The 25403-nt window shown below is 33.1% G+C and overlaps 1 protein-coding gene across 2 annotated transcripts in view; it reads right to left on the bottom strand.

Moving 5' to 3' along the window:
* Window positions 1-25403, bottom strand: part of LOC135139311 (uncharacterized protein) — a 106291-nt gene that overhangs the window by 20629 nt on the left and 60259 nt on the right. For both annotated transcript variants that reach the window (XM_064069506.1, XM_064069507.1), the window contains exons 3-5: window positions 19872-19943; window positions 19727-19819; window positions 14871-15035 (exon numbers count right to left, since the gene is read on the bottom strand). In XM_064069506.1, the coding sequence (XP_063925576.1) occupies window positions 14871-15035; window positions 19727-19819; window positions 19872-19943 (330 nt within the window). The remainder of the gene's footprint in view (window positions 1-14870; window positions 15036-19726; window positions 19820-19871; window positions 19944-25403) is intronic.

The following is a 25403-nucleotide window of genomic DNA, read 5'->3' as shown; positions in this document are numbered from 1 at the left end:
TACGACAACGCTGAGTAATTAAAATTACGAGAAATAATCGTATTAAACAAATAAAACAAATTAGTTTCTCTTGCCAATAAAATCCCACGAAGACCTCGAATAAACCAGGGGCAATTTGTTTGATCATCCAACACTAGAAAAAAGTTCGCGAGCAACAAAGCGTCTTTTATTAGATGATCACACCTACTGATGTAGCTTTAAAAATAACACCTGTAGAAATTAGGTTAAGAATACATTTGCACGACGTAACGATATTCGAGGAATCCCTTTTTCATATTCGCGGAAAACACTAAGCTGCCGGATCCTTTTATAGTTTACATTTTTCCATGACGAGAAAGTTGCTGTTCCATTTTTCGAAGGCGTGCGTCGGGAAATACGAAAGTTTTCCGAGTTTTGGTGCATTCGAACGAATTTAAATTTGAAGTTTGCAAGTAGTCAATTACAGGAAATCGTCTGCATGACTCTATGTTGTAAGTTTTAGGTGAAAAATTGTACATAAAATTTTGTAACACGATTTTGATTAGTTGCGTAAGTCAAGTTAAGTCAGGACAAGTTACAATATTTTTCATTTTCAAGTAAATTCTATCCATATGTAAAAACAACAACAAATAAAGGACGAGATGAGGGAAAAAAGAAAGAGATCTTATAAACTGTTCAGAAAAAATGGTGACATATAATTAATGACAACAAATGGGGAGACGAAGAAGTAAATTTAGGGATGTTGCGAACAAGATGAGAGTGTAATCACTTACGTTTTGATTAATGTAGAAGCATGAGAAAAATTAATGGGTGTACTTAAAATAATGACAACTATTTCACAAATAAATACAAGTAAATCGAGCAAATAAAACAAAATTTATTAATAATTATTGTAGAACAAGCGACGTAAATTTTTATAAATGTAGTAGGTAAAGGTCGTTCGCGTTCTATTTTACGCATTTGTTGTGACCTTGCCTGAACAACGTGTAGATTTAATTCGTGGTAAATCATTTTGCCTCACATTTTTCGCACAAAAGTGACCAGAAATATTCCACTGGAATACGCTAGAATTTGTTGAAGTTTTCCTCGTTAAGACAATTTTGAGCCGACAATGAGAAGTTCTCAAATCTGGCCAAAGTACAAGAGGTCTTTTGGGTAAATTTCACTAGCGATTGCAAAAAAATAAAGTAAAATAAAAACGAAAATGGAATTCACAAGAAAATAATTCCGGAAAAATTTTAAAAATAAAGAAAAGATTAACTACAAATACATTAAAAAAATGAAAAAAAAAGAATAAAAAGAAACATCAATTCAATAAAAGAAAAGTCGAGCTTATATCAACGGAGAACGAAAGTAAAAGAAAAGTACCCACACAGTGGGTAAATTTAGAAGCTATCCAAATATTGAAACTAGTTGGTTAGAACCCACAAATTCGTTTTAAGTCTCAAAGGAAAAGTAAAACTTAAGTAAAACATATTCGTTGAAGTACATCCGACATTGTCATTATGAGTGGAAAAACGCGTCGTGGTACATTGTTGGTCATTTTTATTTTCGACAAATAAGGAAAACAAAAAAAAATCAAGTTCTCAATTATAAATTTAGAAACTAATGTTGTAATTCATTTAGTTGTTTAATTTGTTCATTTAAGCACCAATCAATCGATCAGCAACTATTAACAGTTTGCCAATTAAACAAATTTGTTTGTTTGCCCTTGGCAATGAGAAAGATGAACGTAAAGATTGTGGAGAATTCATTCGCCACCTAACTCAGAATCCTGAAATCACAAACGTTTTATCGAAAATTCAGTTTTAAGGGTAAGAATATATGATGTAGCGACAATGCGATTATTTAATTTTGAAGCCGACAAATTAATAAAACAGTTTAATTACCTTTTTCAAGTATTCGACTCGGTAGTCCGAGAAATTATTTATTTAATTATTTGTCAACAGACAGACAATCGGAAGCGAAAATTCATCAAAGTAACCTTAATGTAATACTATATGCAACTGCTGCCCATTTGCTTTGAAGTACAACAAATACAATATTGCAATCAAACCAAAGTTTAACAAAAATTATTCGATATTTTACAATGATGTCAATTGGTGCTCAAAAACCTTATTTTCAAAGTATTTATTTGAACCTCTTCTGAAATGATTTCCTTGAAGTTTATTCAAAAAATAAGAGCTTAACTGAGATTCCCGTCGGCAAGGATTTTTCCACAAAGATTTATTCACCCGTTTTTTTGAGACGACTTAACTTTTGGAAGCAGTTAATAATTCAACATTTGTTAAAGATTGAATGATTTAAAATTATTTTTTAGGACACACTATATCAGTAAAAACAAAAATAAAGGCATATGCATACAGGTATTCGAAAATTGGCGCACCATCTCTACAAAAAATTATCCTGATACATCTGGCGCATACGGGAAAAATATTTAAAACAATCTTTTACTCTTTTTTTCGAATCTGTGAAAATTTAAAAGTTCTTCAGTGTAGTAAACCTTCTGGTGCGCACATTTCCTAGTTTAGAGTACAACTTCTTGTACCCCTATACCTAATTTCAGGTGATTTGTACAATTGGTTCTCAAGATATTTAACCGTTTCCATACATTCTAGCGACCCTGTATAATAGAAATATTTTGAGATGGCGTCATGGATTTTTCTACACCACAATCTTAACTTAAAATTTTAAAGGCATCGGTTCGGCAATAAAATCGTCAACAGAAGAACGATCGGCAATTCTACAAGCGCTGAAAAGAGGAAAAATAATTAACTGCTACTTATTACTATGTTCACCAGCTTGTGAATGTAAATTCGTCAACAATTTTCACCTAGAACTAACGTGTAAAATCCCAACTCAGTCCTATCTTTATCCGCCAGCATTTTGCCAAAATCCTAAATAACAAACCGCCCAAAATCACGTCGCAGCTTGCATCACGAAATGCATTTTGCTCATGATCGGTCTGCAGGTGCGCTACTCCATAAGCCAGCACAATGAACAAATCTACTTTTAATTTATATCTTGGCAGCGCTTCAAAATTATGATTTATAATAATGTCTTGGAGCTTACGGGAAGTAAATTGAAGATAGAATAACGGCGCGGGTGATGGAGGTCGAACAGACCATTTTTTCACCAGCTTGAATACCAATATTCTAAAAAAAATCGACGATTAATCGCCGTCATTTTTCACAAATCGTCGGATTTGTCACACACCGCCGATAAATTAAAAATATTAGCAAAATACTGCCAGCGCGAGAATATTACACACGTTTTGTAGCAACAAGACATAAATTTTGCATTTTTGGCCGGACTAGAAGTGTGCAGCTTTGCATAAATAACAACAGTGCATTAGGGTTGTTCTTTATTCTCGCACATTTAAAATTGCGTTCGTCTAAATCCCAATCCGCGCTAAAACAAACGCAACTTCGAAAATTCGGGTCTGAACTAAATCAGGAATTTATAATGCGATGATCCACTCTGCCCTTTCTCACGGAATGAAATAAGATTTCCGATCCGTGGGACTCCTGCAGAAGGTAAATTTTTATCCGTCAAAGTTTCAGACTTAGGATCAGGATCATTAAGGAGGAAGATGTTTAAGCGAATCAAATTTAAGTCACGACATTTAAACTGGAAAGGAAAAATTAAATATCTTTTTAAAAGTTTGAGCTTTACGGATTTAAGCGACAACGTCGAGTCCTCGACTTGGCGTGATTAAATTAAAACGATTTTTTTTCGCAGTAATTTGGAAGATAAAGCTTATTTGAATTTAGTTTAATGCTGTTATCATTCCGGGAGACGGTGAGGTGGCTGCGTAATAATATCAAAGCTCATTCCGGGCTCCTGCTGTTAAGAATTAACTTTTATTATTATACTTTAGGAGTTCTCGCAAAAAACTTCAGCCTATATTCTAAAAAAGTACAAAATAACGATAAATTAGAAAAATGATGAGTTTGCTGAATAAAATCGACGACAGAGTCCTCCGACGCAATTTTTTTTTGCTAAAAGTCTTGACGAATTTACAGTTATCGCAATTTATTTTAAAAGTGCCCCTGTCTGCTAAAGATCATAAAATTTATAAGATAGAAATATTCTGCGAAAGCTACATCCATACATTTGTCCTCACGTCGTATTACATATTTCGCCGAGTACCATAAAATCTTAGAAAAAGAATTTATTTGCCAATTTCTTGTTAAGCTGAGTACGTGTTAAACACATGTTTGTCATTTTAAAAGTGTCATATCCCACTACACATATGGAGAACAAATCTTGTGACATTTCGCGGAACAAAGCAACCCAGATTTATAATGGTTTTTAAACAAAGAAGCACTTCCGAGTATAAACGTCAAGATTTTTAAATTTGGAACTATGTTACTTTTTCCACCTGGTTGGAAATTCGGAGAGAATAATGATTAAGCTGCATAATGTCCTCGGCTTAAAAACTTTTAGTTAATTAATATTTAATTAATTAAAATTGATATCGGTTGCTGTTAATTTTCAACTAAAACGGAGAGTAAAAAAGATTGTGTTTTTTTCTTAATTATTCCCCTGAACAAAAGGGTACGGTTCAAGTCTCCGCACAATCCAATTTTCATTATTTACATTTATCAATCTGACAGTGAGTTAATTGGAACATTAAAACTGAATCAATTAATTATTATTTCCCTCAATTGCGTGTGGTTAAAACAAACCTTGTTTCAGCGCTTTAAAAGTGTGTTGTCGAGTTTTCACACAAAACATTTGGAATTGTAAAATTATGTTGTAGCTTTGTCATAAATCTGAAATAGTCGACAAAAAAATCTCCCGAAACAAATAAATTAAGGACCTGAAAAGGATGTCAAAGAAGAATTAAATTCAAAGAGGAGAAATTTCAGTAACATTAGTTCGTGATCGAGTTTATAAAACGCCTTTGAAAAGTCTGTGTTCATGACACCGACCTGTCCACCTATATCAAGTTTTTAGGAACACTTTGCCCAAAGTGTATCAAAAAGGGAAAGCTCCGGTTGCTATAAACACAAATGAAAATATACATTGTTCTTAATATGCATTTTGACAGAGTGACGATTTTTTTCAATTTTTGGATCGTCTTCTGCCTGAAAATATGTAATATATTTCCTCTGAAAATTTTGTAAGTTATGTGAAAGCTTCAGATACCTGAGTCGAAATTTAAATTCTCTAAATTTTTGTCCGCCCGAAATATTGCCAGCTATCTTAAATGATTAATGATATCAGTATTTCGTTTTAATATTTTTTATTACGGCGCAGTTTATATTCTGTTAAAGATAAATGAACTCCATGACTAACACTTTTGCGGCAAACAGATACATGTGAATCACGGATTTCTAATTTTCCTTTTACCACGTTACCGAAAACTTTTTGAGTTAGAGTTAGCCACAACATACGCCGTGTAATTGGCAAAAAATTACGTCAGTCCTAAACATATTTATTCGTCTGATTAGTTTCACGGTTCAAAGCACTTAGAACACTCAAACAACCTGAAGCATGTGTGAACTGGTGGAAAGCTTACGTTATATAAATGAGATAATGAATATTATAGGAGTCTTTGGGAAAAATTTGGATTGGGTTCCTTCTGTAAACAGTCTACATAACTGGAAAAATAAGCAAACTTTCAAAGATATAAAAAATGTCTACAAACAAGTTATAATTTTAGCACTGCGCTCTGTGACAACATAAAAAGTGCACCGCAGTTTAACTAATTCAAATTAAATCGCTTCCTGAATTTTAAAACATTAACAACTTCGTTGGCACTGTGCCAAACAACACTGCGGTTAGACTGAAACCCAAAATTAAAACGACATTTAAAAAGTCAGGTTAAGGACTAACTGGTACCTGAAATATGTTTTTTTATATTTTAGCGGCGTGATTTTTCGGGGAAAAGTTTTAAACAGACCACGCAAATATTGTGAAATTTTTAATTAATTTTAATTTAAAAAGTTGCAATATTATATTCCAAATTAATCTGAATAACGACTTCATTTTTAAACGTTCAATAAAATCTTTTCTGCCGCAAATCCCTCGAGTTCAACTTTTCTTCATAACGAGCTTAATTAACGGTCGTTACAGCGACCCCTAGAGTTTTCTCGGTTTTTTTTTTTCAGAAGGCACTGTTTATTAATTTTCTGCGTAATGTGATGCAATTAAAATGAGGTTTTGCTTATTTCCCTCAGGTAATTGCTGCCTGAAACTAAATGACACGAACCCCAGTTCCCACAATAACCAATTGCCAAATTATTTACATTTAAGAAATTGGCAGTATTGATTTAACTGAAATATGAAACTGAAAGAACTAATTGTTATTTTCAGGAGTCACGTGTCCGACACGTGTACAAGACGCCACGCTAGAACGTGACTGAATCGTCGCCTCTGAAATTTTAAAACGTATCTCATGAAATTCTCTCAAAATGGACAGAAAAATCGCTTGACTTCAGCTCAGTGCATTATTTTGAAAGCTCAATTGGACAAAAATATCAACTTTATAAATTTTTATAACGAATAAGCAAATTTTGGTTAGTATTCTGTAACCGTAAGACTCTAGAACAGTTTACAATAAAACAAATTTAAAACACAAAAATTAGGAATTTGTTTCTCAAAAAGTGTTCTTTTCTTGTACAAAAAGTAGAAACGCAATTGCACTGAAATGTAGATTTCAGCGTCCATTGCAACGATAAAAATTTTATGCCCTCTTAAAGACAACAATGTACATACAAATCGTTCCTTTGTATTTTATGCATAGCGGAACTATCTGCAACTTTCAGGTTTTTCAGGCGATTTTCAGTGCACGAACGTTACAGACCTCCTTGAAAGAAAAAACCCTAAAATTAAATAAGCTCCGCCGCTGCGAAATCCGATCGCTCCCAAAATTAACCGCCGCCACCGCAAGTCATGAAAAATTCAAATCCGCTCCTGTGGTTGTGTATGGCACTTAAAGTTTTATAGTCGAGTATATCTCAAAGATAAAATACGACCGCCGACTAGACGCACATTATGGAACATTGAATGCAAAAGACTTCATCAGTGAACAGAAGCATCGATCAGGGCTAATTTCATTACGGGCGTATCCGCTCGATAGAACAAGAGCAGAATTTGGCGTTTTCTTGTTTAATCTGGAAATCGGACGTGGTTTTGTAATTTAATTATTGATTCCTGCGGCAGCGAATCCGGCTGACCTTTCCAGAAGAGTGTGCATACGATGAAAATTTCCCGGTTTTGAAATTTACCTAACATGTACGTTTAATGTCAGGGGGCGTGCAGTTTTGATTAATTCAGTCTAGGGAGCACAGCAGGTGCTACAATTTAACATTTAATAATTAGACTCCGCCTGGAAGCACCCCCGAGTTCATTGAATTTTCGCCATGTGCAGTTCCATTCATTCGTTCACCTCGAACGCGTCGTCAAATGGAATTATCGAGACTGAATCGGGATTTTTGAACGTGCGGATGAGTTGCGGAGGGAAGCCTTTTAATAGTTGATTAAGAAACTTTCAAGCCATTTCGGAAATTGAAATTCGTGTAATGTGACTTCTGATGAAAGTTTCCACTATGGAATATTCGCATAATCCGTTATTAAAATTACATGTGACGGATTTCTGGATGAGAGTACTGCACTAAATTCAAGGCAATGAAAAACGTTTAAATTAGTTTCTTGTTTCCATTTCCCACCGGAATTTAGTATAATATAGCAAGTTTCTTCCTTTTCAGGTTTCGTACCACTTGGTTTGACCGATAACTCATTCGCGAAAACGATAAACAGAAACGGACCTACAACTCCTCCTGGAATTACCGCGTGCGGCTGAGTTCCGAGCCCAACCCTTTAAAAGTTCATTAGCCAACTTTGATATAATTTCATAAATTGCAGGAAGTTTCATTTGGAATTCTAATAAAGACTTTCATGCGAAAGTAACACGAGATTAACGAGAGATTCAGGGGGTATAAATCTGGCTGAAAGGTAGAGATAATTGCCAGAACAAGTGACTCGAAACTGGAAAGTAATTAAATCAACCTGAACGGAACGATCACAAAAAAGCAACTAATCATTCTTATCGTTACATTGGATTTCGCTGGAAACGTCCAGAAGTCGGGAGAAAACGAGATAATTCAAAAATGATGAATGTTTACGCATTCCGAAAACGATATGTAGGAGCGTGACTTAGTGGAGGGTCGGAGTCTCCCGTTGATAAATTCTGTATTTGACGAAAATTTAGATAGAAAGCTTTGGTCTTTCATCTGTTAACTTGTGGAAGGGAAAGTTATTGATTTGATCTCTAAGCATAAATTCCACTTCTGTTGTAGTCGGCAGATTTTTTCGTTTCGAGTGCGGAAAAGCTCGTTGCAAGAAACATTCGAATCTTCGCTGAAATTCCGCCCCTAACTCCCCCAAGCCCATCATATTGTTGTAAATTAGTTTCTGCGCCTCAAGTCCTAAAATTAATTTAGAAAAGGACCGCTCCGAGTTGTAGCTACCTTTAGCTGAACACGACAATGCCCTCGCATCGCCCGCATAACAAGGGTTGAAGGTAACAATTTGAATGGGATTGTAAGATACAGCCCCAGGCGGCTATCATCCCTCGATGAGATGAAAAAAACCACTTCAAGATATCTAGTTTGACTCCCAAGATAATGGATGAGCCACTACACGAAGGAATAGGTCAATAAACCGGGCATTTCGTGGAAAGAAAGTTATCTCGTGTGTCGGGGAACTTCCTAAGGTATAGCTACAGAAAGTTTCCTTATATTTTTATACACCTACTGGCCATTCGTGACCCAAGAAAAAGTGAAGAAGTTTTTTTTGTCTCCGGTAAAAAATCACGGCTTGTTGAGAACAAAAAAGAGCTTATCCTTTGATAAATTCATCCGGGGGCTCAGAAATGTGTATTCGATCCCGCACCTGTGTTGCCAGTGATGTAGGAGGTATAGATAACAAGATCAGATGCTTAAAGTATGAACGTCATGTCTAGAGGATGTTCAGTGTAACACTCATTCACATCAAGAGCACGTGAGGTGACGTCATCAACTTATTACAGGAGATGAGTAAGTGCTCTTTATTTTATAACCTGCAACACTTAAGTTTGATCATGTGAAAAAAAAGAAAAAATGTTGCATGACCTCGGTCTGATCTCTCGCTGGACGCAGCATAACCGCGTAGCTATCGCTCGGGAAGTAAAAATATATTAAGTCCGTTTAGTGCCCCAGCGACAGAGATAAATAAATACATTAATCGTGCTACGAAAAAAAGAGGCAAATTTATGAATGTTGTAGATTAGTTCTGGACGGAGCTTTTGGTTATTCTGGGAGCAAAGCTCTATATCTAGTTCGTACAAATTTATTTACTCGGTAAAGAAGAGTATCTTAGGAAGTACTGGAAGCTTTTAATTAATAACGTGTAAACATTTTCAATCTGTAAACGGGACTAGCTTTGGTAAAAAATGTTTCAAAAACAGGGATCAATGCAAACTACTGCAGGGTTTCGAAGGATTTCTGTAATCCTCAATTGATCCTTGTTATTTGGTCGTATGCAACCGGGAACACAAAGCCGGTGGAAGTGGCTCACTAACAAATTGCACCAAATAAACCATCTACAAACTTACTAACGAGTTTTGTATACAAGCACTACATTCGAATGACCACTGTGTATTGAGTCTGTTTGATCTTATTACGAAAGTCGTAACAATGGAGCGCTTCCAGAGATGTTAGGGTTTATTTTCGCGAATAAAAACAAAAGCGTGTATTCTGAACTCAAAAGAAATCGAATAAGCGAACTTTTTAAAAAAACATGTCAACATTATTGAGCAGCGGGATGTAATTTATTAAAAAATATGTTTTCGTTGTTTTAATCGAAAAATCGCATTAAATCGCATACTGTAAATGTTTACTTTTGTTCAGAAAAGAAAAATACCTACCACGAACCTACAAGAACCGCAATTTTCAAAATTAGATCAGTTTAAATATCAACTGACGTCATAATTTTTAATTGTCAATTTTTTTCCACAAAAATGATAATCGTTCGTTCCCTTATTTTGAGTAGCCGCACAACTTGGTGTTCCGCTCCATAACAATAACGAACAGATTTCAAGTCGCAGACTTCACAATCATACTTAAAAATACCAACCTACCAGCGCCGAAAAAATGCCGAATTATTAAACACGTGTCAACAAATTAACTTGTTTTTTTCTGAAAAACCATCAATAACTACTTTAATGAATCCGTCCGTCAATGCACACGAACCTTTGACTTCGACATTTTCGACCTCTCGCCATTTATAACGCGTCCCGTCTTCGTCCGGGATTATTTACAAACTGCTCCTTTAAAGCTCCCGCTCCCAAAGGACCCGCCATCGAGTGATGCAAAGCGTTCAGCCAATATTCATACAAATACGGTTACGACATCGACAAACGTCCAAGCACTCAACGCCGAACGCTTTGAGTTTTTGTTTGTATTCCGCTCAGTCGCGAGATGCCGACATCGAAGCACAATTTCGAGTTCTTCCCTTCTGCGTTTCATAATGCAACTGTCACATCCTGAAAAATGTATGTGCCCTTCGTCAAAGGAGGAGCAGCTCCAGATTTGATGGATTCGGATGTTTTGTTTTGGCGCCGATACGGCATATTAGAAAACATCGCCCGTTCCTGATGCGGCCTGTCATCTTTTTATTTAGTTGACGTTGGCACAATATCGATACGAGCTGAAAATACGATGGCGCGGTCTGTATATTCTGCACCATTCAATTACGGCTCGGAAATAGCGTCTTTTCTCCCGCCACGTGGACGCTCGGTGATTACGGTTAATAAAAAGTCGAAAAGTGGAGAGTCGGAAACACGTCATATGTGGTGACATCACGGTAACGGGGCGGTTGCCAAAGTTTTGGCGTTTTTGAAACGGAGGCGATGCTGGGCTTTTGGCCGGGTGTGCGACACAGTAGAACGGCCGCCACTGACAGCCCATCACGGTTTTTTTTTGTTAATTTAAAGTTGGCGTTTCCAGATGAATCGATGAAGGTTATAAAAAGGCAAAGAGTATAAAACCAGGACAAAAAACATTTACTTTAAGCTGTCGCTTTTTATCTATGAAAGGTTAATCTTCTCCATACTCAAATATTAGCAAATCAAGTGTGTTTGATTTTTTTTTTCTAGGAAAAATAATCAAAAATTCGTTTTAGTCAATTACATCATCAGTTCTTTGAAAATTCTTGCCGTTTTTCCAAAATAGCCAAAGTAGAAAAACGCAAATTTTAAAATATCCTAAAACTTTTTCCATTTCACTGACTTATTTTATTTACTGTAAAATGGGAATTGAATTCTGATTTGAGTGGTAGAATCAAATTTCTGTTTCGTTTTTTAAATCATATTTACAAAATCGACATCAACAAGTTGTAACCGAGTCTGGTAAATCTAAAATTGGCTTAATAACGTCAGGCTCGGTCTTAGGCCCAATTCTTTTTACTATATATACTTCCCAATTGTTGCAGATACCTTCAGTATCTAAAAAGAGAGCCTTTGCAGATGACACCCAAATGCAGCATCATTTCCTACCTAACGAAGTTGATATAGCATCTAACCATATAAATAATGACTTACAAAATATAGCAAATGTTTCATCTGATATTAACCTCCAACTGAATATAAATAAATGCAAAGTTATTTGCTTCGCTCCCCGAAAATTTAAAAATGTTGTTTTTGACAATATTGATGTTAAATTTGATAACATAAAACTACCAGTTTTACATACTGTAAGAAATTTGGGATTGGTGATTGATGACGATTTTCGTTTTAAGACCCATATTTCTAACATTATTAAAAAATCTTATGTAGCATTGAAACTTCTTTATTCAAATTACCTTTTACTCAATTTTAAATTGAGGAAGAAATTATGTGAGTCTCTTGTCTTGTCATATATAAATTATTGCCTAGTAATATATTACCCATGTCTTGACAGTATTGATAAATACCGTCTTCAAAAAATCCAAAATAATTGTTGTCGTTTCATTTTTGGTTTGAGGAAATTTGATCATGTGTCTCAGAAAATCTGTGAGCTTGGTTGGATGAAAATTGACAAATTGTTTCAGTATCACCTATCTATCTTTGCTTTCAAGTTATTTTCCTCTAACTCTCCGCCGTACTTGCGTTGTAAATTTCATACAAGAAAAAGTATGTTAAACTCAAGTCTCCCATTAAGGAATCTTAAAGAACTGTCAATGCCAAAGCATTATACATCTATCTTTCAGAGATCTTTCACGTACAATATTATCAAAGTTTACAATAAATTTTTATTAGAGTTTAATTCAAGTTCTTCCATCAATTGTTTTAGGAAAAAAATTAAAAAATGCTTGATTAATACTTAGGTTTAAGTTTATTATTGTGGTTCTCTTGCTTGTTAACTTTTTGTTATTATTATTATTATTATTATTATTTGTATAAATTTAGTTTCTAATTATGGATTATTTAATTTAATTTAATTTTAATTTAATTTAATTTAGATTTAATTAGTTTAAATTGTTTAATTTGATCATTACCTAGCTGACTCCAGTCTAGATATTTAATCCGTTTTTCTGTACAAACTGTTTGGTTAGTTTTATTTTCTTGTAAATCTAAGGTTAAGTGGAATAGCCTATGGCTAGACTTCGCCTATTATTATTTAATAAAGTCCTATTATTATTAATCTACCAAGATTTAAATTAAAGTCAAAAGTGACTAGCGTTTTGTGAGTGGAAAAATTTTTAGAATCCAATATTCAAAACAAATTAAGAGAATGATTTCAAAAGCGTCATTTGATGGTTTTTCAGACTTGAGTTTGCAAATAAAGCTCTCAATTTAGATTAAAAAATAAGCTCCCGTACGCACGACGATCGCAATTTGAGACATGGCCAAGCACAATTTACACTCAATTAATCTTGTTCATACGTTGAAAATCCGACCTGGTATCTTTCATGAAAAATACTTTACAGAAAAATGATTCCTTGCCGTCATTAATAAAAAAATCTGAAAAATTAATTTCGAACCACACATAAAGTAGACGATTAATAAGTTTCTCAAATTTTTCCGCACTATCATAGATTTAACAGTAATGAACCCGGTAATTTTTCTATTAAAAAGCAATTACCTAGACAAAGCTCCGGTGGCTGCATGCTCCGTAGAAGCGCAAGTCATCAATGAAAATAACGGAATATCCGACTGTACGCGTACGTAAATCGAATCGAGCAAAAGAAAATGCCAGACGGTAGCCCCTTTTGAAGTTTGTTTCAGAAAAAAATGAGTTTGTTTTGGCAAATTTGGCTCCCGTTTAATCAGATAAGGACTCTCAGTTCTCGCCAAAGTTGGAATGTAAAGGGAATTGAAGAAGTTCCCGAATTAGCTCCAAAAAGAATACGCGCCGGGCTCTTTTTGTACGTTTTCCAGGAATCGTTAATTTAATTAGAGAAGTCCAGAGAACAACTTCCAACTTTTCCTTTGATATTTATGTAAATCGCCAATAAAATCCGACTAATCGCGTAATGTTTGTGTGCTTAGCTGTGCTTGCTGTAAAGAAGTGAATTTATGGTAAGTGGGCATTATTAGGGACACGCTTATCATAAAACCAACGTTTCGGGCGCTGGATTTCCCTCTTCCTCTACGTGCTTTCCGCCAAGGAAGTTGCTTCATTGTTGTTTACGAATTAATGTAGTGTGTCGTTCGGTATCTCTGCCAAGCGAGCTCTTGAGCTGAATTAAAAACGACAAAATTTTGGCACACGCACAACGTGATGTCATAACGTATGATGTCTCTTCCAATTTTCGACTTCTTTTCATGTGATCGTCGACTTTTACGACTCAACAAAGAAAAATTGACTTCTAATAATTTTTTGCTTCAAACGGTACTTAATTTACTGTGGTTATGTTGCATTTTTACTTCCTGAGCAGAAAAAGCAGATCTCTTGTTTCCGTCTATCTGTCTGTCTGTCTGTCTGCCTACCGTCTGCCCGGAATTTTATTAGGCAGATAATAGTAATAAAAAATTAAATTGCAAAAACCGAATTCTGTGAAATTTACAAATACTTCAGATTCTTGGAAACATAGTAAATCGTCAAAATTTGTCCGTCATTTTACAATTTTGTCGAATAAATATCTTCAAATTATGAGTGTTCTTGTGTTGTTTTTCGAAGTATAAACATAAACAGTCGAAGTTATCATGTACTGAGAAGCAGGATTCGTTGGACTGTACTTCACGGGCGCAGTTCTTACATCCCTTGTCAGTCGCTGTGACGTTTCTTCGGTTTAATTTACAAACAGTCGCAATTCTGGTTTGCTACCGATTTAATTACTCCAGCTTTTAGTAATAATTTAGCGTTATTAGAAACTGTTGACATGTTAATATAGCTACTAATAACCTCATAAAATTTGTTTACTGCTAATTACAGAATGCACTTAACGAGTAATCCATAATAATTTGGAGATAATATTCCAATACAGCTGCGTTTTAAAAAATCGACGATAACTTAATTAAAAAGAACCGAGTAAATGGAGAAATTACGCCACCAATTGGAGTATTAATTAACTAGTAATTCGTTTGTATAACTCCTTCGTAACAATCTTCGGAAGCAGCCAACAATATTAAATTTCAAAACACCTGTCACACGTGATAATAATAGCACCGAGCCTCAATTACGCCCTTTGTAACACAACATCATTCTCGAGAACACAACGTGTTCCGATTTCATTAATGCACCCTTTCGTATACGCAAAAATTTTAATTAGCATTCCGGGCGAAAGCCGAAATTTTTGTTTTGTCCCCAATTATTCGACAGAAAAACAAAACAGCGTCCAACTAACAATTAGTTTTCGACAGGTTGTAGGCAGCTCGGTTGGCAGAATTACAAAATACGAAGTCGAAAAAAGCTACGTACCTTTTTGTTCGATTTGAATACTGCACATTTAAAAACATTGGAAGCTCCGTCCCTAGCTATATAACTAAATATTTTCAAGTCCTGAGAGTCGTGCGACACGTAGAATATTCGATAGATGGGATGCGACAGGAGGAGAGGCTTCCCATCGTCCGGCCAGTGTTTCCTCTGAAAAAAGTGGAACATTGAATCGTGGAAATGCAAATTGAAACAAACATGGCAGATGTGTTTTTGTGTTTGTTTTGTTACAACGCCCTCGCGTTCATCAAAGACGCGAAAAGGCTTCGACAAACATTTCGAACACGGAATATAGTAATCAAAAGCTCGAACTTTTTTTCATTTTATTTACTCCAGATTAAAATTCGTGAAATTAAAAACGAGAAAACTAAGTACATTTCAAAAGCTTCTTCTCCCTCTGGTCATTTTTGAATACATTTTTTGGCAATGTTGTGTAAACGATACAATTCGATTTTTTTCAAATCATTTTGTGTTTCATTATACAAACCCACTGTTATTTCTGTACAAAAAAACGCTATTGTGGCGGTGGGAATGCAAATTGGAACACGGCAGATGTGTTTTCCGCGCTTTGCTGCAACGTACGTACCTCAAAGAAATTGGAAAACAATTCAATAAACATTTCGTCGGCCGAATATGGATTCAATTTTCGAAGTGAAATTAACGAGTTTTTGAATGGGATGGAAGGGCCTCGTTCAATTTTGGTGTCGATACCAACTGGCAGCGACACTAAACACACCGAAAAAAAAAATAAGAGCCGAAAATTTCTGGTTTATGATTTAATATATTCGATTTAACGCTCTGGAAGGTTGTTGAAATTAAATTCAGGTGGTGACAAATTAAAAAATGTGTGCGACGAATTATACGAGTGGCGTAGCGTTAAATGGGAGTTATTATTTTCACTTTTTGCGCTGGATGAAGTCTCAATCGAATGTTATAGTCTTGTAAAAGTAACATAAATATCATCCACACGATTGTTTGTTTTTTTGCTTCCCGAGCGCCGAGTCCATCGAGCTTTCATATTTTCTCCACGTTTCATGACCCCGAGAGTACGAAAAACAGATAGCCCGTTTCTGTCTGCCTGTCGGTCGGTCTGTCTGTATTTATTACACAAATAATATCGCAAATTACCGGAACAATTGTTGACAAATTACGTATGCATTGTATGTTAGGAATATCATGATCATCCCCATCAGCGATGGAATGACGTCATCTCCAATTTTTAATAGTAATTAAATTTCATAAAATAATGTGGACTCCCGCTTGTGTGTTTTCCGTTGAAATTGCAAAATCGAATGCTTTGAAATTTTGCAAATGTTTAAGGTTAATGTTGTTTAAATGTTAAAAAGTGTCATAGTCCTGAACTTGTGGTTTAATTTTTATACTAATACTCAATTTTTCGATTTTTCGGACTTTCGATTTTGTTGTTTCAGTTTCTCGATTTCTCAATTTCTGGATCTTTCGATTACTGAATTTTTCAATATTTCAGTTTTGGAATTTTTCAATTTATCGATTCTTCAATTTCTCGATTTTTCGAATTTTTAGTTTGTTTTTTTTATTTTTCAATTTTCCAATACTGAAATTTTTCGATTCTTCAATTTTTTGGTTTTTAATTTTGCCAATTTTGGGCATTTCGAAAATTCGTTTCTTCTATTTCTCAATTTCTTGACTATCTAATCGATTTTTATGATTTTTCGTCTCTCCGATTTTTCGATTTCTCAAGTTTTGAATATTTCAGTTTAGGAATTTTTCATTTTTTTGATTTTTCAATATTTCAATTATTCGATGTTTTAATTTTTGATTTTTCAATTTTTCAGTTCTTTAATTTTTCAATTTTTCAATTTTTCAGTTTTTTAATTTTCTATTTTTCAATTTTTCAGTTCTTTAATTTTTCTATTTTTCAAATTTTTCGAATTTTTAAACTTTAGATTTTTCACATTTTTATACTTCGAATTCCCAGTCTTTCGATTTTCGCCTTCTGGCTTGTAGATTTTTCGGTATTTCAATTTTTCGATTTTTAAAATTTGCTTTTACAATTATTAGATTTTTCGATTTTGCAGTATTCCAATTTTTATTTTTTTAATTTTGGGCTATTTCGATTTCTGTATTTTTCGATTTTTTACTTCTCGATTTCGCGAGTTTCAATTTTTCGATTTTTTAAATTTTATATTTTTCTCCTTTCCAATTTAACGATTTTTTGATGTTTTAATTTTTCGATTTCTTGATTAATCGATTTTTCATTTTTGGGATTTTTCAATTTTTCGATTTTTTGATTTTTCAAAATTTTGCAATTTTTTAATTTTGGAGTTTTCAACTTTTTAATTTTTCGATGTTTTGATCTTTTAATTTCTTGATTTTTCAATTTTTCCATTCGATTTTTCTATTTTTCAATTGTTCGAATTTTTAAACTTTAGATTTTTCACATTTTATAATTCTACATATTTTTCAGTCTCGATTTTCACATTCTGGTTTGTAGATTTTTCGATATTCCAGTTTTTTAATTTTTAAAATTTGATTTTTCAATTACTAAATTTTTCGATTTTGCAATAGGTATTCCGATTTTTAAATTTTTCAATTTTCGATTTATCGGTATTTTTAGTTTAAATTTTTCAGTTTTGAATTTTTCGATTTTGGACTACATATCGATTTCTGTATTTTTTGATTTTTTGTTTCTCGATTTCTCGATTTTTGATGTTTCGATTTTTGATGTTGCGATTTCGCGGTGTTTCAGTTTCTCTATTTGGGTTTTTCAGTTTTTCGATTTTTTAAATTTTAGGCTTTTTTGGATTTCTCGATTTCTAGTCTTTTTGATTTTTTAAATGCAATGTTTTTCTTTTTTCAAATTTAACGATTTTTTGATTTTTCGACTTTTAGTCTTTCCGATTTTTCTGTTTCTTAAATTTTCAATGTTTCAGTTTTGGAATTTTTCATTTTTGGGATTTTTCAAAATTTTGTGATTTTTAAAAATTCTAGATTTTTCAGTCTTTCAATTTTTTAATTTTCCGATGTTTTGATGTTTTTTTGAATTTTTCAGTCCATAGATTTTTCTATTTTTCAATTTTTCGAATTTTAAAATTATAGATTTTTCAGATTTTTATACTTCGATTTTCCAATCTTTCGATTTTCGCCTTCTGGCTTGTAGATTTCTCGGTACTTCAGTTTTTCGATTTTTAAAATTTGATTTTTCAATTATTAAATTTTTCGACTTTGCAGTATTCCAATTTTTTTATTTTTCAATTTTTCGATTCATCGCTATTTTTAGTTAAAATTTTTCAATTGAGAATTTTTCGATTTTGGACTATTTCGATTTCTGTATTTTTCGATTTTTTATTTCTCGATTTCTCGATGTTTTGATTTTTGATTTCGCAATGTTTCAATTTTTCAGTCTAGTTTTTTCAATTTTTGGATTTTTTAAATTTAATATTTTTCTCTCTTCTGTTTTTTGATGTTTCGATTTTTCAATTTATTGATAAATCGATTTTTTATTTTTCGAATTTTCGATTTTTCGTCTTACCGATTTTTCGATTTCTCAAGTGTTCAATGTTTTAGAATTGGAACATTCATTTTTGGGATTTTTCAATATTTATGAATTTTTCGATTATATGATTTTTTCTTTTTCGATTTTTCAAGATTTTACGATTTTTTAAATTTGAAATCTTCAATTTTTCAATTTTTTTAATTTTTCGATGTTTTGATGTTTTAACTTCTCGGTTTTTAAATTTTTCAGTTCTTTGATGTTTCTATTTCCTAATTTTTCGTGTTTTTAATTTTTAGATTTTTCTCATTATTATACTTCGGTTTCCCAGTTTTTCGATTTTCGCATTCTTGCTTGTAGATTTTTCGATATTTTAACTTTTCGATTTTTAAAATTTCATTTTTCAATTATTCAATTTTTCGATTTTTTACTTCTCGATTTCTTGATCTTTTGATCTTTTTCTCGTTTCCGATTTAACGATTTTTTGATGTTTTGATTTCTCGTTTTAAAATTTTTCGTTTTCTTGATATCTCGCTTTTTCGATTTTCCATTTTTTTTTCAATCTCTCGATTTTTCAAGTTTTCAATTTCTCAATTGTTCAACATTCCAATTTTGATTTTTGGATTTTTCAACTTTTCGATATTTTCATTTTTCAAATTTTAAATTTTTTGATTTTTCTTTTTCGGTTTTTTAAATTTTTCGATTGCTTTATCTTTATCCTTCGACTTTTCGAATTTCAATTTTTTACTTTTTCAATTTTTCAATTTTTAAAATTTTTGATTTTTCTTTTTCGGTTTTTAAAATTTTTTGTTGTGTGGCAACCTCGCATCGTAATTTCAAAAGTAAACTGCAGTTATAAAGCCTAAGACGACATCAATCAAAATATGTAAAAATATATAGGGTCCTTGACTTTTTTCTATTTCTAATAATTAATGAGAGGACCGCGCCCGTAGTGACTCACCCTGTATTTGAAAATCATTTTAAAATATCACCTTAAACGAGGCATTTTTTAAATAGATCACACAGACTGCGTTGGGTCAGGATACAGGATAATTATCGCTATCCAGTATCGAAAATTCTCGTTGGTGGGCTCGATATCGTGGACTTTTTGCTGGTCGTTCAGCCTTAACGCGCGAAAGCGGGCAATAAACATAAAACGGGCGAGCTTTTGCAAGAACGAGCTTAGACTTATAACCTGAAGAAAAATGTGTAGTGACAAAAGGAAAGCTCGGGAAAATAAAACTCTTTAATAAAAATCTAGTGTTTCCCCTTTCTCATCCGAGCCATTTGCTAAGACCACAGCCGTTAAAAGTATTTTCTTGTACGTGCAGTCTGAATACAAAAGTTTCAACATCTCCCTTTCAGTTACCTTTTTCTTTTTCCTGAGCGTCACCTTCACGCCGTCCACCGAGACCTCCAGCGTCACCTTCTTCTTCTTAATTCCCTTCGCTTTGAATTCATACTGAAACAGACATAATTTGATCTGCCTCTGAGCCCATAAATCCGGGTCTTACTCGTATCCTCCGCATCGCCGCCACGATTTCCACCCTACTGGTCGGTCGGGGCACGTCCAGCATGCCGATGTACTGCAAATAAAAACAGGAATTAGGCCCAGATTAGGCTAATTCGTGGAAATACCAGAAGTCCGTTAACGGACACGAGATAAATTTATACTCGGAAAATTCGACGTATTATTGTTGGCAGCACTCCGCCGCGCTGCCACCTTTGTTCCGCGAAAGTCCCAATTACTACAGGTGCCAAAGCGATTTTGTGTTTTTACGCTGATTGACGAAATTGAATGTATCGACAGATTTATTACAGGATTTCAATCGGTCCGAGTTCTGGTTTCCATTTCCTCATTCACTACAGCCGCATCAATCTTTAAAATGGATGCAGTTTCATTAATTTCCCGACTGATGTATGCAGAAGCTGACCCTAATTCGAACGAGAGGCGTTTGCATAGCGATTGCATTATCTGAACGTTCCTTGAATTTTGATTGAGATACAACCATCATCAACACGTGTTTTGGGATGTTCGCTTTCATGTTATTTTTACGCTGACGGTTCGGGTTTATTAATTTTTTTCTTGTCCGAAGCTAATATTTTCGCCGCATCCTAATTCCCGCCGTGAAAGATTTGTGTCGGGCGGATTTGTTGACAATGTGCTGCTGCATTAACAGGAAAGAGATGCCAGGACTAATTTTTTATGGGATTTTTAAACTTGCAATCACGAGTTATTTTTAATGAAAATTCAATGAACCGTGCGTCGGTTCACATATTGTAAAAATAAATGGAATGATAAGTGCGCCACGGATCGATGTACAGCTGCAGTTGACTATAGCAAACTAAATTATTGTATTGATTCAGCCTAATTTGACCCCCGACACTAAAATCCTGTAGCATCCGAAAGTGATCCTGCCGGCGTAATTTGTTTCATCATTTAAAATAATTTTCTCCCCACAGCCGGCGTTCGTACAAACCGCATGTGTTTCTCCGAACAAATAAAGCAGCTATCTGTAATAAATTACAAAGGGTCGCGATTAAATTCAAAATGCCAGACTAAAGCCCCACGCAAAGCAAAAAAATTAATCATTCATCAGAAAACCTTAAAAACTTCCCTCTAAAAGCCATAACAAACCATCTGTTTCCTCGAAATAAACTTTATTAATTCAACAAAATTAAATCCAGCGGAACGAATACAAATCGGCGACGAGATCCCTTTTTAATGAGCTCTGTTGTAATTCATTAGCTTAATGTAAAAATGTGTAAAACACATTTAGCGAATTAATTATTTTTTTAATCGAGCTTAATGCCGTTACGATTTAGCAAGTTCGCCTCTTTGGGAATTTATTTCCGGGTTGCATATGGCCCTTGCGAATTACAACGCTGCTTAATGTTTGCACAGACCGGAGTTGATATTTCAGCCGTGCATTACATTTTCTTTAGCGAATTTTCCATAATGCGTTGCATTTGGACAAATATTTGAATTTCCGAGCCGGCGGAAAATATGCTGGATGTTCCTTGTACTGGGAATGTTTATTCGGTGTATGAAAGATCCATGACAGGGTTGTGACGAATGGGTCACTTGAGCCGAGCCGGAGTTATGATCGAACATCAAAAACATGCGATTCCTTGTTGAATTACAAAATATCTTATTCCGCGGAATGTTTCTCGAAGGAATGTGGGTCGGTGGCGGCCTTGTATTTTGAAGTTGGAATGGAACAAGATCGATTGGATTCAATGGAGCGTTTTTATTTTGGTTGCTGATTTTGTAACTGTCAAAAATTTAAATGAAATTTTATTTTTGCTTCTAAAAAAAATTGACTTCAACTTATTTAGACTGAGCTTCCCTCTTCCCATAAACACACGCAACTAATCTCAGAAATGGATTAATCAGTGTTAAATTAGTTAGAAACCTGACTTTTACGTCGTCCAAAAGATCTTTTTCTACAGGAAACCTTATATAGCTTGGCCTTTTTGTGGAGCCTTCTGATTTTTTTTCCACTGTACATACCGGAAAATAGCGTGACTGAATTTAGGACTCCCTTAAACTGAAACGGATACCGATTCCGGTCGATAAATCCACAGTCGCGATCAAAAGATTCGAAGAAATTGAATGGCGTACTCTACGATATGTTATTCCGGAGCTTTGACCCTGTAAACAGAAAAAAAATCGGGGAGATATCTTCTAAATGATTTTAAAAGTGATTTCAGCTGTATCAGTTTAACTAGGAGCTCAATTTTCAAATCTATATGAGAACTGTCACTTCTTCGCCAAATTTTTCCTTCGCACCACAGTGTTTTCAAAATTTGATCACGTGATTCTAATTTGCGTATTCCGGGAAGTATCCTTCTGAAATTTGGTCATTTTATTAATTCGAATCTATGGAACAAGAATGCAGGCAAAAAAGTAGCTCCGGGGCTTCCTGAATTTTCTAAAATTTTTCCCTTGATACCACCTACCGGAAAATGGCCCAATCAGATTTATAAACTTTCTCAAACTGAGAGCAACGTCAATTTTGGTTTAAAAATCAACTGTAGCAACCAAAAAATCAAAGAAACAAATGACGTAAAATCCGAAATGCTACATCTATACTTTGCGGGACTATGAAATCGTTGGAAAAAAAATGTTAATAATCGGTTAAACTGATTTGAAAATTAACCGATTAATCAATTTAAAGATTTTCTCGATTTTCTGTTTTTCGATTTCTCAATTTCTAGTTTATTCGATGACTCAATTTTTCAATATTTCAGTTTTGAAACTTTTCAATTTGTCGATTCTCCAGTTTCTCGATTTTTGGAATTTTTAATCTCTCGATTTTTTTATTTCTCTTTTTCCCATTATTTCAATTTTACGATTTTTGAATTTTTCGATTTCCTTAGTTTTCCGATTTTCCATTTTTCTCAATTTTTGGTGTTTTTAAATTTGATTTTTCGATTTCTCAATTTCTTGATTTTTCGACTTTCTGATTTTTCGATTTCTCAAGTTTTCAGTATTTCAGTTTTAGAATTTTTCAATATTTCAATTTTTCGATTTTTCAAAATTTTGAAATTTTTTAATTTCAGATTTTTCAATTTTTTAATTTTTCGATATTTTGATGTTTAAAGTTCTCGATTTTTCAATCTTTCAGTTCTTTGATTTTTCTGTTTTCAGTTTTTCGAATTTTTAAACTTTAGATTTTTCACATTTTTGATACTTCGATTTTCGCCTTCTGGCTTTTAGATTTTTCAGTTTTTCATTGTTCCGATTTTTAAAATTTGATTTTTCAATTTTTAGATTTTGGACTATTTCGATTTCTGTATTTTTCGATTTTTCGACTTCTCAATTTCACGATCTTTCGATGTTTTGATTTCGCATTGTTTCATTTTTTCAATTTAGATTTTTCAATTTTTCGATTTTTTTAAATTTTAGATTTTTCGAAATCTCAATTCTACTCTTTTTGATTTTTTGGATTTTGTATTTTGCTGTTTTCTGATTCTTCGATTTCTCGACATATCGGTTTTTCGATGTTTAAAGTTTAAGCGTTGAATTATGAACTCGTAAATTGGAAAAAAATTGTTGATAATTGGTAAAACTGATTTCAAAAATTAATTCAGCGGTGTGAAAATAGCTAGGAAACCGATTATTATCAGATCAATCTAAAGACTTTCTCGATTTTCAGTTTCACGATTTCTCAATTTCTGAACTTTTCTATTACTCAATTTTCCAATATTTCAGTTTTGGGATTTTTCAGTTTGTCAATTCTCCAATCTGTCGATTTTTTAAAGTTTTAATTTCTGTTTTTTTTTTCGATTTCTCTATTTTTAATTTTTCGATGTTTTGATGTTTTAATTTCTCGATTTTTAAATTTTTTAGTTCTTTGATTTTCCTAGTTTTTTATGCTTCAATTTCCCAGTCTTTAGATTTTCGCCTTCTGGTTTTTAGATTTTTCGGTTTCTCAATTTTTCGATTTTTAAAATCTGATTTTTCAATTTGTAAATTTTTCGATTTTGGGCTATTTCGATTTCTGCATTTTTCGATTTTTCGACTTCTCGACTTCTCGATTTCTCAAAGTTGCGATTTCGCGATGTTTCAATTGAAAGATTTTCTCGATTTTCTGTTTTTCGATTTCTCAATTTCTAGTTTATTCGATGACTCAATTTTTCAAATATTTCAGTTTTGAAACTTTTCAATTTGTCGATTCTCCAATTTCTCCATTATTTCAATTTTACGATTTTTGAATTTTTCGATTCCCTTAGTTTTCCGATTTTCCAGTTTTCTCAATTTTTGGCGTTTTTAAATTTCGATTTTTCGATTTCTCAATTTCTTGATTAATCGATTTTTGATTTTTCGACTTTCCGATTTTTCGATTTCTCAAGTTTTCAGTGTTTCAGTTTTGGAATTTTTCATTTTTGGGATTTTTCAGTTTTAGAATTTTTCAATATTTCAATTTTTCGACTTTTCAAAATTTTGAAATTTTTTAATTTCAGATTTTTCAATTTTTTAATTTTTCGATATTTTGATGTTTAAAAGTTCTCGATTTTTCAATTTTTCAGTTCTTTGATTTTTCTGTTTCAGTTTTTCGAATTTTTAAACTTTAGATTTTTCACATTTTTGATACTTCGATTTTCGCCTTCTGGCTTTTAGATTTTTCAGTTTTTCATTTTTTCGATTTTTAAAATTTGATTTTTCAATTTTTCGATTTTGGGCTATTTCGATTTGTATATTTTTCGATTTTTCGACTTCTCAATTTCTCGATCATTCGATGTTTCGATTTCGCGATGTTTCATTTTTTCAATTTAAATTTTTCAATTTTTCGATTTTTTTAAATTCCAGATTTTTCGAATTCTCAATTTCTACTCTTTTTGATTTTTTGAATTTTGTATATCTCTATTTTCTGATTCTTCCATTTCTCAACATCTCGGTTTTTCAATGTTTAAGCGTTGAACTATGAACTCGTAAATTGGAAAAACATTGTTAATAATAGTCGGTATAACTGATTACAAAAATTAATTCAGTGGTGTAAAAATAGCTAGGAAACCGATTATTATCAGATCAATCTAAAGACTTTCTCGATTTTCAGTTTTACGATTTCTCAATTTCTGGACGTTTTTATTACTCAATTTTTCAAAATTTCAGTTTTACGATTTTTCAATTTTACGATTCCTCAATTTTCCGATTTTCAATTTTTGTCAATTTTTGGCGTCTGTAAATTTCGATTTTTCGATTTCTCACTTTCTTGATTAAGAGTTTTTTTTTATTCTTCGGCTTTTCGATTTTCGATTCTCAAGTTTGCAATGTTTCAGTTTTGGAATTTTTCAAGATTTCAATTTTTCGATTTTTCAAAATTTTGCAATTTTTTAAGTCTAGATTTTTCAGTTTTTAATTTTTCGATGTTTTGATGATTTAATTTCTCGATTTTTAAATTTTTTAGTTCTTTGATTTTTATAGTTTTTTATGCTTCGATTTCCCAGTCTTTAGATTTTCGCCTTCTGGCTTTTAGATTTTTCGGTTTCTCAATTTTTCGATTTTTAAAATTTGATTTTTCAGTTTGTAATTTTTTTAA

The sequence above is a fragment of the Zophobas morio genome, unplaced genomic scaffold (genome assembly GCF_036711695.1).
Source record: "Zophobas morio isolate AGI-343-1 ecotype UQ-CSIRO unplaced genomic scaffold, CSIRO_AGI_Zmor_V1 ptg000031l, whole genome shotgun sequence".
Classification (NCBI taxonomy): domain Eukaryota; kingdom Metazoa; phylum Arthropoda; class Insecta; order Coleoptera; family Tenebrionidae; genus Zophobas; species Zophobas morio.
The sequence above is the reverse complement of the archived record's forward strand: the minus strand, read 5'-3'. Positions and strand labels throughout refer to the sequence as shown.